Source organism: Cariama cristata, unplaced genomic scaffold, assembly GCF_000690535.1.
Source record: "Cariama cristata isolate BGI_N322 unplaced genomic scaffold, ASM69053v1 scaffold7740, whole genome shotgun sequence".
NCBI lineage: Eukaryota > Metazoa > Chordata > Aves > Cariamiformes > Cariamidae > Cariama > Cariama cristata.
The window spans coordinates 35,932-47,639 of record NW_009596321.1 but is presented as its reverse complement, the minus strand read 5'-3'; the positions used below and the strand labels follow the sequence as shown (position 1 = coordinate 47,639).

General features: G+C 43.0%; 1 protein-coding gene across 1 annotated transcript; it reads left to right on the top strand.

Annotated features, from left to right (window-relative positions):
- Positions 1 to 6,640: 6,640 nt before the first annotated feature.
- Positions 6,641 to 8,909, top strand: LDLRAD3 (low density lipoprotein receptor class A domain containing 3; the record flags this gene model as incomplete). The annotated part of the gene is made up of 2 exons (XM_009705498.1): positions 6,641 to 6,986; positions 8,648 to 8,909. Coding segments are annotated over 2 exons (608 nt in total), but the record flags the coding sequence as incomplete, so codon positions are not given.
- Between the last annotated feature and the right edge of the window lie 2,799 nt (positions 8,910 to 11,708).

The window sequence follows — 11,708 nt, the reverse complement described above, 5'->3', positions numbered from 1 at the left end:
CAGGAACGAAAACATCCCTCGGTTATCAGGACTTTTTCCAGCACAAATCCAAACCACAGCCCCCTACCAGCTACTGTGAAGAACATTAACTCTATCCCAGCCAAAACCAGCACAAGCACCCAGAGCACATTTATGCTATGAAGACAATACCATTTTTCTTTCTTTGAAGCACCTTCTTGCTTTATTTTACAAGCTTGGTCCACCAAAGAGCCTTTTAGCAGCGCTACTGTTGGAGATTTTCATTCTGCCGAAGAGGTTTAATTGAGCGGCTGGGAGGAGGACGATGGTAGTGGGAGCCCCTGGAGCTTTCAGTGCATCAGGCTCTTGCTGAGTGGTATCTTCCCATCATAAAATGTTATGAGAACTGTATAGTAGCTAACTTCTTGGCAGTCTACTTGCTGGTGACCCTCCCTTTTCAAAGGAGAAAGAGAAGACAAACAGAAGTAACTGAACCCCTCTACTTAGAGAAGAGGATTTTATTGGGAGAAAGTTCATCCTTTTTATGTTCTGCCCCTGCTTTTGGGCATAGTTTCTGTACTGGCTGTGAATTAATCAAATTACACCAGGAGCCTTTTGGACTATCACGTGTCCAGGAAGTGCAGCGTAGATCAATGTCGGAGTGATCCTGAATTGCATTTGAGTAACACTTTAATTTCCTCCTTGGCCTCCATCCAGCTACCAAGCCTGGACCTTTTGTTTCCATGCTTGATGGCAGATTTTGGCTTTGCAGGTTTTTACATTGCTGCCAAGTTAATTTTAGAACTTCAGTTGCCATGGCTACTGCTAAGTATTTCTTAGTTCTCTACTAACTTGCTCAGTTAGCTGCTTTCCTTTTTTTTTTTTCTTTTTTTTTGTTTTCTTTTTTTTCTATGTTTAAACTGGGATGTGTGAAGTGCATGGAGTAATTATCCTATCCTGCAGAAGATAAAAAAGGAGGGCATGTGAGAGGTGAGGCTCTTGATCTTCAGGCTGATGACTCAGCTGCTCTTCCAGCAGCTGCAGAGACTTGAAAGCACCGCTCTTGTAACGCGTGGTCAGGATGAGGGGTTTAGGTCTGGGGAGGAAGGCACGGGTAACACGCTCCTGATGCACTGAACGAGGCGTGCCGAGACTGCTGCTAATTCTGCTGACTAATACTGTCTTGAGGTTTATCTGTGTCTTGCTAGCTAGTTGTATAGACTTATAACTATATATAGTTCAAAGTGTTAGGCTTGGCTTTAAATTCTTCAGAATAATGGGCATCGTCTTGCTTAGAACCTGCACAGTACAGTACACAGAGAAATCCTGTTTCACTACTAGAGTTCCAAGGTGCTACACTAATACCAATAATGATTAAAAACAATTAGATGGATGGATGGATGGATAACAAGTTCTCCATATCGAGAGGTCCTATTCTGTTTATGCAGGCAAAGTCATGAATGTCTTTTCAGTCATCCCAAAGAATAGGCAAAGACAGAGGTCTCAGTGGTATTTAGACTTCTGATTAATATTTGAAACACTTAGGCTTTTGAGGAAAGTGTAGTTCTTGTCAATACAGAAGAGCTTGGGAGAATGTCCTGAAAGCCCCAGAACCTGGCGATTTGGTTCTGAGGTGGGGATAGCAGGGCAGGGAGGCAGGCAGGGGTGGAGAAAATGACCTGATGGGCAGCTTCAGGAGCTGGGGATAGAGCTGCCCTCTGCTCCAGCTTCTTAGCTCGAGGGCTGTGCTGGCTGCTGTGGTTCTGGTCCAGGGGTAATTGGGGACACTTGTGATTAGGACAGGATGAAACATAGAATAACCTGGTGCCATTTCAAGCCAGGACATGTGTGCAGGTCGATATTGTCTGGATGGGAAGCCATCGCTGTCATAGACGTACCTGGAAGGAGCTTGGGGTTTCATCTTGCTGCTTCCCCAGAAAGTTTACCCATTTAGCAAGTGCCTGGTATGCAAAGATGTAATCATATTGTATTCCTTTGGCCAGTCCCCATAGATAAGATCTGTTTAGTATGTGTAACACCTCTGTTAACAAAGCTCTCTTCTGTCTCTGAAACGGAGAAAGCCAAAGCAGGGCAGAAACGTGTTTTGAATGCAGTTGAAAACAAATCCTTGTCTGGGGTGTGTAAGGGAAACGGGAAGCTGCTTGGGGAGGGGAACAAATGGTAACTGAGGACGAAGCTCCATGAAGTCAAGGTGCTGTGCTGTCTGGGCTAGGTCTTGTGTGTAGCTTGGAGAAGGGCAGTAGGGAACAAAGCTAAAACTGGGTTAGAAAGGACGTCACTGGAATAAAGAATATGCTGAAAGTCCATGAGATTTGTTTTAGTAGGACATAAAGTCATCAAGGATGAGACGTTTAAGAGCTTTTGGAGACTAAGCTGGATGCCCTAGGAACTCCTAGCACAAAAAGTAAAGAATGTGCAGAAGCTCTGCCAGTCTGTGTAGCATTTTTGTCGGCTTTAACTTTCCAAGCTGCAGCTTTGCTCTTTAACCGGTTGGAATTTAAATGTGTTGTTACAGTAGCGTCTTTGTTGGAGACGGACCGTGACTCGTGCTCATTAAGGCTACGGGTGTCTGCCCAGATTATGTATTTCAAAAGCTTTTTCTCTGGTGATTTGGAAAAAGCCAGGCTTGAGCAGAGGATTGCGAAAGATAAAATAATAGCCCCTCATCCCTGTGTCTGCAGACTTAATGCAGTTACTCAGATCTTTTTAAAAACTTTGAAACAGCAAATTTGTTCACAGTCAATAAGATAGCCCTCTGAGCACAACCCGTTATGTTTCCTTTATCAGTCTTTTCCTAAATTATTCACAAAGCTTTTTACGCTCTCTAGGGCTACAAGCCAAGCAGCGCCGATAGGCTCAGGTTAACATTCCTTTCGTCTTTTGCAGCTTTGGATTTACTGACTGTGCTAGAAAAGGGAGGTTAGATGCAGGTGGGTCTTTCTTGGTTTAAACTACACCACAGCAGAAGCGAAATACCGCTAGACTTCACTTGTGAGCGTGTTTTGCTAAGGGACCTTAAGACTTTGACTTCTTGGCCCGGAAAACCCACCTATGAGGCAAGGCAAGAATAAGGTGGTTATGGTGGTGGAAGAAGACTTTGTTTCATTAATAGCTGAATCTTCCTAGGCAGAACTCTGTCTCAAAGGTACGGTGGGCTCTGTGTCCATTCCTCTAACAGTATAAAGATGACACACATTCAGAGAGCTGGATTCTTTGCGTGGGGAGAGAGAAGGTCTCCACGCGAAGTACTTGGCATTGCCCAGGGCAGAAGAAAGAGCACTTGACAGATAAACCAGATTCTTTCCTCTTCGCAGGATATCTCTGTACACCTCAGTGCAGCTCCATGTTAGAGGCGCAGGCTAGAACTAGCTGAACTGATGGAGATGTTCATTCAGATCCCAAAAGCAATATTGCTATGTTGGCCGGGTCAAAGGCTGCACCAGATAGCACTATTCAAAACAGCACCTTCAAGGCTGTGCTCCTGGTTCGGAGATCTCTACGCAGACCTGTAGTCCCTAGTGTAGGCATGCCTTTCAATTCGTCTTGTTCTCAGAGATACAGTTAACTGAACAGGAATACGAGCAACAGATCTAAAAACCTGAAAAGGAGTAGAGAGTTACTGGCAAACAAATGGTGTTTCATTAGCCACAGTAATCGCAGAGCTCCAAACCAGCATGTTAACTCCAAATTTACCCCAAATCTCTGCACGATACGTGGGTGGTTGGTAGTTATTGTATGAAAAGGATCATAAAACCAGATAAGATAAATGGTTTGTTTCAGACTGTCTTAAAGCTGGTCATCAGATCCCATCTGACTTTTGACAAAATACTTTTTCTTCAGCAATCTGGTTAATCTGTTTGGATTTATGGAGGCTTTTTGTGCAGGACCTAGAAGATACTATCCTAAACAGATGGATGACCTTAAAAGTTTTGAAAAGCAGTTGACGTGTAATTCACTTCTCTCATTATTTTTTCTTTTCCCTTTTAATAAGATGGAGATTATAAAGAGAAGGGACTGTGCTGCTGCAGAATGATCCCGTGGTAACTAATTAGGTCTCATCAGGTCTGCAGAGGCGTCCTGTTCTCAGTCTTACACCGATGCACTGCAACCAGCAAACCAAGTTGAATGAAAGTATTTTACTGGGATGTCATAATATATTTCCCTTCCTTGTACCGAAGAATTGCAGGTAGTGGTCTTCATCCATGGATCATTCCTTGCAAATAAACTTGTTGATGTTTGCATAGAAATGATCTGCTTGTCACTATACTCCCTGCACTGGCCTTTGTCCGGGATATGTGACATGAATTCATTTCTCAGCTGGTGAATTCAGGGAGTGTATCACAGCAATATGTGATGAGCTGTAATTAAAATTACCAATGCATGTAAATTCCTTTCCTCCCTTCTGCTTTGATTTACATTCTTCATGCAGACTTTGTTCACTTTGCTGAGTGAGCCAGACACCTAGTGTTGACTGGTAACCATGATTTCTGCTTTCTCACCAGCACAGTTGCATGGGAAAATAAATTTCGTAAGGATCCTCGCTGAGGTGTGACACTAGATATCAAGAAAACTTTGTGGCTTGCAACTGGCCTGCAAAGCTCTGGGCTGTGGTTGTAGTGGCACCATCAGTAAAACATCTATTTAAGAGTGGTAGTTTTTGTAGTCAATAGCAGGACCAATAATCATGTTCTGTTAGTCTGGTACAGTCTTTCTTTCCCATCTCATCCCTTCTTACTAAAATATCACTGATTTAAAATGGAGTTGTTTAATGGATTAGCCATTTTATGTTGTATTATCTTACCTAACTAATGCATAAGTTATTTTTAGTGATACTGGGAAATATGGTTTGGTGTTTAACCATGGAAGTGAACTACCAAAATCAAATATTGAGAGAAATACCCAAAGCATCTCGATGCAGAACAACGGGTGCTCGAGGAAAGTTCTTCTATAATGCCACACACAGTCAGTATATATTTCATTGTTTTGTTGCTAGAGACATTTGTAAGTGGCTCGGTTGCAATTCTGAGTGACTGACTAAAAAGCGGTTTTAGTTGACAGGTGAAAGAAAGGAAAATCGTATGTTAAGATTTACTGTCCCAGCCTTCTGCAGTAGAGAAATGAAGAGTTTGGATAGGTAGCCCTCTTGTAATTGTGTGGATTTTGGAGGTCGAGGGGTTGGGTTTGGTTTTTTTACTCAGCCTCTTGTTTTTCTTGAGGTAGATGAATGTCTTGTGTCAGAATAGTATCTTTCTTTTTAAGGCTGTAAGGAGTTGCAGCCTGCACAGAAATAGAAATTGACCCCCAAAAAAGAAAACAATACTCATGGGGCTGAAATGGAGGACGGGGAACACGGTTCGGTGGTGCTGGCAGTGGCCTTTATGTGTTTAGGCCATTTTGTTTCTCTGAGCCTCTTTCCTCCTTTGCATTTGGTTGCCTTTTATTGTGTTTTTTCATAAGATTTGCACACAGTTCAAGGTCTGTTCGGATGTTGTGCAAAGTCATTATTCCTTTTTGTTTCTCTGGGCCCAGAGCCCAGGCGGGAATTCCTTCTCCTGTACCGTGCCTCTGAACAAACAAATCCAACCGTAACTTCTCTTACAATTCTCGGTAACTTTGTCAATTCCTCAGTGCCTCCTGCAAATAAAACATATAGTATATGTTATCTGAAGTATCTCTTCTGATCTGGTCTTCTTATCTCTCCTCCTCATCCCTCTAATACTGCTGTTTAGGGTCGTGCTTCTGCTCCTGCTCCCTGCCACTCAATTACCATTTCCAACCTTTCCCTTCACCGTTTCCAGCTCAAATTGAAGCTCACTTGTGTGATCTTTCATGGCCTCAGCCCAGCTCATGATTTTCTCTTCTTCATCTTGTTCTGTCCTAACCTGGGTTTTTGTTTGGTTTGAGGGTTTTGTTTTGGTTTGGTTTTTTACCATTCACTTCTTTCACTGCACTCTTTGCTTTTAGACTTTCCCATCTTACTGGTATCGCATCTGCCAGGCTTACATCGCTGTTTTTGCTGTTCCCTTTCTTTTTTTGAATTTTTTCCAGCAGGAAGTCTTCTGCTTGCAAACATCCAAATAACCCCCCTTTATGAGCAGCTACCTATATTTTCTCCTGTACTTATTTTGGACTGTTAGATCTGTGGAGCTCAGGATGTAGTTGCTACCTTTTTTGATACACTCTGTGTAAACTCTGACCGCACTGCAAGTCGTCATTAAAAGTAAGGATCAGGCCTTTTACATCTCTGATTCTAGTGTGCTTTGCTGAGTACAGCTGAGGTGCTGTGCTTATGCCTTGGAATTGGGTGTCTCGCCTCTGGAAACAAAAAGTTACGACTAACGGGTAGGAATGGGGGAGATATACTCCCATGATAGTGCATGTACTTCCTACTACAGTATGTGTTTTCCTCTTTCTCAGTTTGTCTCTCCCTAGTAGTTTATTTGCTGACACTTACTGCAGGTGAGGATGGACTGAGTGATAGTCAGCCAAGCTCTGATTTGCATGCATACACTTTTAAGAAGCTAATTTTGCACAACCCAAAGAAAAAAGGAAGACTTGTTTTTGTCACACAGTGCGTTAGCGGAGAATGCAGCATAGGTTAAGAGCAGTCATATATAAAATTGACAGAACTCTCAGGCTCCGTTTTCCTTTTGTCTTGCAGAGGCAGGCAGCGGCCAAGATTATGTGACCTCAGAAAATCAGCTGCTTTACTACCCGAGTATTACCTATGCTATCATCGGTAGCTCTGTCATTTTTGTGCTCGTGGTGGCCTTTCTTGCCTTAGTCCTGCATCACCAACGGAAACGCAACAATCTCATGCCCCTGCCAGTGCATCGGCTGCAGCACCCTGTCCTGCTGTCCCGGCTGGTGGTCCTCGACCACCCGCACCACTGCAGCGTCACCTACAACGTCAACAACGGGATCCAGTACATGTCCAACCAGGCCTATCCCAGGCCACTGGACCTGGACTCTCCACCATCTTATTCGGAGGCTGTGCTCGACCAAAGGTACGTACAGGAGCTAATTCTGCGCTAACCAAAGTTTCACGCTACTGGTTTCAGCTCTCTTAATCTGTGCTTCTGCTCTCCATTTATCCTTATTACTGCTTTTGACAGAAGTACAGCGTTGCGATTCTGTCATGTGCCTAGGACCAAATTGGAGCAAATTTGCGTATGAAAAATTTGTGGTCCTCAAGTGCCCTCACTGTTACTGGTATTAAAGGGATTTAAGGCAAAGTTAAGTCATGCTCTCTTAGCCTGTGTTGTTGGTAGTAGAGATTTTGAGGATGGCAGGAGAATGCAAAGAAAGGTATCACTTGTCTAGCAGTGATGTCCTGTGCCAGTCTGGAATCAAAACATGAAAATTGAATTTGGAGTTTTGCCAAAAACCAGCTAGCTTGTAGGTCATACTGTTTAAAAAAGAATGACTCTGATCTTACATGGTAAGTATATAAGGGTGAGAAGTCTTCAGTTCTTGCGTAAAGAAAGTGCATAGTCCCTCTGCTCTGCACTACTTTCCTTTTACGAACCGAAGAACAGAACAGGACTCTGAAATGGAAAGCGCTGTTCTCATTTTAAATAGCTGAAAGTGCTTTGAAGTTTTGTGGGTGCATGTGGTTTGGGTTATGATGTTTTTGTAGTTATGACACTGGTTTTATTTGTAGATAATTAACCTTCATTTTAACCTCTGTCTATGAAGTCTTCCCAAACAAAACTCCTAGACAGACATCCCCTGTACACAAAAAGGACATGGTATGAACTTTAATGGTCCGGATTGTTCACTGTCACCCTGTTGGTATTTTTTAGTGTGAACTCTGGGATCTAAGAATGAGAGTATAATCATTTACATTCCTATTCTCTGCTGCATTTGGCAGCAGCTCCCTGGTCTTAATGTTGACATTCATAATAATGGTATCTTTTCATTTGTAAGGACACCTAAACGGGCAGCTGTCCAGATTGTAACCGCTTCTCACCTGGGCTGATACAAACCTTCAGCAATTTCAGAGCTAATTGCTCGCAAGACCTGTTATCAATCTGCTAAACCCTTCAGTCCCTTTCCTTGTTTACTATCACAACCAAAAAACAGTTTTCCTGAATCCCGTACTCATCTTGTCTATGCCTACTTCACACTTGCTCGGCATGTGATGTCATGACAGCAAAAGTGATTTGTCATGTGGAGAATTCAGTCCGTTATTTATTTGTAGGCCGCAAGCCATTAATATCTGTCACTTAATGGAGGTTTCCTCAGAGCTTTCTTGTGTTCATGTCATTATCTAGAGGTGTAAATCCACTGCTCACCTTCTTTCTTTTAAAACGCTTTCTCAGGTAGTGTAAATGTTATACAGGAAAAAGTTTTGCCTCTTGCAGCTGTCTTTGAGGGTAAGCCGAGATTTGTTGGAAGTGCGTACCCATGAAAACCAGGGTATAGAGTGTTAAGAAGGAGGTAATCAGCTGTGTGGCATCTTGACCAGAAACCTTGGTGCCCAATGCTGATGTGGATGTTTTGGAATGACCTGAATAATGTAGGCGGGTCTGTTTGAGATCTCCTGATAGGTGTAGTCATGGAAAAGCAAAGAGATACTGTTTGGTTTTTTCATAATTGGAAAACGATCTACTTACTGCTGTACCACTGTTTTCAGTAACCTCTTACTGTGTTGTGTATCTCACAGCAGACCGCCTTGGTTTGACCTTCCTCCACCACCTTATTGCTCTGAATCTGAATCCCCTAATCAGCCAGATCTTCCTCCTTACCGATCTCGGACGGGAAGCTTGGTGAGCACAGACACCCCCATGGCAGGAAGCCCTCTGGGCACAGCCGGCAGTTGGACAAGAGACATCCATGACAGCATGGATGGCCACAGAACTCTTCTTGATAGGACAACAGACCAAAGCGATTCTCTGGTCAACCACACTGCTGCAGGAGAAGTGTAACTGCTCCAGTGTTTGGGATGGGCAGGAAGGTATTTACTTTTTGAAGTCTGTGTGGGTTAATCTGCTGTGGCTAACAGATTTCAAGTGGCCATGCACCTGAATGATGACTTGATTTGAATCCACACTAAGTTAATATTTGAATTCAGCATTTTGGCCTCATCAAAGACAGAGCTGTGAGGGAGAAACCTAGAGTCACATCAGCCGTCCACAGTATTTCTGTGAGCGAGTTCAGACTAGTAAGAGAAACATCAGTGCTGTGTCAAAGAGCTGATGTGATGTATTTCTTGGACTATTTACTGCATATGAATGTATATATGTGCATGTATAATATATACAGATGTTGCACACAAAACCTATGCCAGACAGACTCTTGTTCTCAGACTGCCTCCCGTCCTGTCGACACGTGAGCTGTTTCTTCTTACCGCCTGGTGCCAGCCGATGGTCCTTGGAGCACATGAGAGGCAGTCTTTCTGCATGGAGGTCTGGTGCCCAACGCTAGCCCGCTGGCAGTGCTGAAATTGCAGAAAATGTCCTACTTGACCCTTCTCTTCATGGCCTGGGACATTCTCACTGTGAATGTAATTTTCGAAGTTAAAGCTTGTGAGGATGCAACAACTCTCTCACTGGGCAAACGAGGGGTTTTTCCCAGTTTTTTTGGCTAATATCTAGACCAAATTTGCATGGGTTTTCTCAGGAGCACCACGAAGGTTGGCTTATCTTGTCAGACTTCAAGGCTAAGTACAGAGGCACTGAAGCTTCTCAACAAACCAGCACAAGACTTCTTTTCAAGTGTGGCAAAACAACATTACTCCATGTGTTCTTTCTTAAAAAAAAAAAACCACAAACCCACAACCAAACAACAAAACAAAAAAACCCCAACCAAAAAAAAAACCTCCAACTGTTTTGACTAAATCTTGAACACCAAAACCAGCCTGAGGCAAATGCCCGTCACAGAAAGCTTTAGTGTGAATGCCTAGTTTGTTAAATTTGTAAAATAACTGAAAGCTGGTCATGTAGTGAAAGGTGTTGTGCCTGTCAGCCCTGTCTACAGTGTGTATACGTACATGCATGGACACACGAGTTTAACACTATGTGTATGTATGTAAGTAGTGTGTCGCATCGGTTTAGTTCTACTGCACCAGTAGAACTCTAAAATGTCAAAGTTTCACTTATGAAAAGTCATTGTTTTTTACGGAGTTTGCCATTATTCGTGTTCATTTGGTTGAAATTCTAGCTAGGTTGAAATTCAGAAAACCAGAATTATTTCTGGTTTTGTCTGTTTTGTCCTAACTCTTGGAATGGTCTCCTGTGGAGTGTGTTTCAGTGCACAGTGTTGAATCACCCCATGTGAAAGCATCTCAGAGGTAAAGGTATTCAGAGCAGCGAGAGGGAAGGTAAGCTGTGAATTTAAATGCCACTGCAGTGCTGTGCTTGTGCTCAGGATACAGAAAACAATGCAGTGTCTTCCTCTTGTCTAGAGGGAAATTGGCCTTGAAAACTTCTTTATATTTGTCTATCAGACACATTTCCCACTCCTTCTTCCATGTCATGATCAGAGTCATTAGAGACTTTGCTGTTTAATGGAAATGAAGGAAGCTGACTGCCCACACCTTCTGCTTTCTTCCTCCCCACCTCCCTAAGGTAACTTCTTTTGCCCAAAGGTTACATGCTCAGAACCCAAGAATTTTTGAGCTTCAGTGTAGGTAGGAGAACAACTCGAGTTCAGTCTCAGTTCCCACACATTCACCTGAATTATTTTTTTTGTGGCTTTTTTTTCATTTCCAGCTCTGGAGTCTACTGCCACGGTATGTAAGAGTCAGGGTTTCAGCTGGATTTACAAGCACAGGTCACTCCAGGACTGAGCTGATGTGGTGGGGAGCACTAAGGAATTCTGATGCTGATGGGCTTGGCTGACATTGGAAGCAGATTAATGTCAGCCTTTCGTTACAGGCTTGGGTAACCTGTCTCGAAGTGCGTTGATGAAGATGCTCCTAGGTCCTTGTAAAGTACAAGATTGGACCTGATTTCGTCCTTGCTGGGAGCTCAAGCAACGTAATTATGCTGTCCTTCAGAAAGCAGGACTTGGCTAATTAATGACTCCATCCGACTCCATGGGCAGACTGCGATTGTCACCGAGCAGACAGTTATTCTTTATTTTACAGGTCAGTTAAAGGCAGGTACATAGACGGTTAAGAGTAGAGGTGGCTGCCGGGCTGTCTCCTGGGAGCACTGGGCCCCAGTGTCCCGCTTCCCTTTCATTAAGGTTCTTCTTGGCCTCTGTAAGAAAGCGACATCGTGCTCTATCAGAATTAGCCTTAATGTTTTTCTGTTGCAGTTTTTAAAACATTATACTGGACTTTAAAACATACTATTGAAGAGTTCGCGGTAGTTTCATTAGAATTAGGCAGTAATTTCATTTTTAAAGTTGCCTAAGGCTGTATTAGTGAAACTAAATCACTGTGCCCAGCATAACTTCCGTGGCGCGTATCCCTCACGCAAGCCTTCCACGGGGGACTGCATTTCACCGTGGGTGTTCTGAGACACCAGGGTGTGTGCAAACCAAATACTGTTTGCCTATGGCATCTGAAAAACGTTGCCTTGCATTGCTAAGAAGTAGGAAAAGAGTGGGGATAGCCTGCTGCTTCTGCCTTCTGTGTCAGGCACTGTCATATATGTACATATATATATATATATAAAAAAAAGAGATACTCTTTCAGGTTGTATATATTCATGTAACTTTTGCATTAAGATAATCCATTTGGACTTTACAAAACAAAAAAAAAAGAAAAAACATTCTAA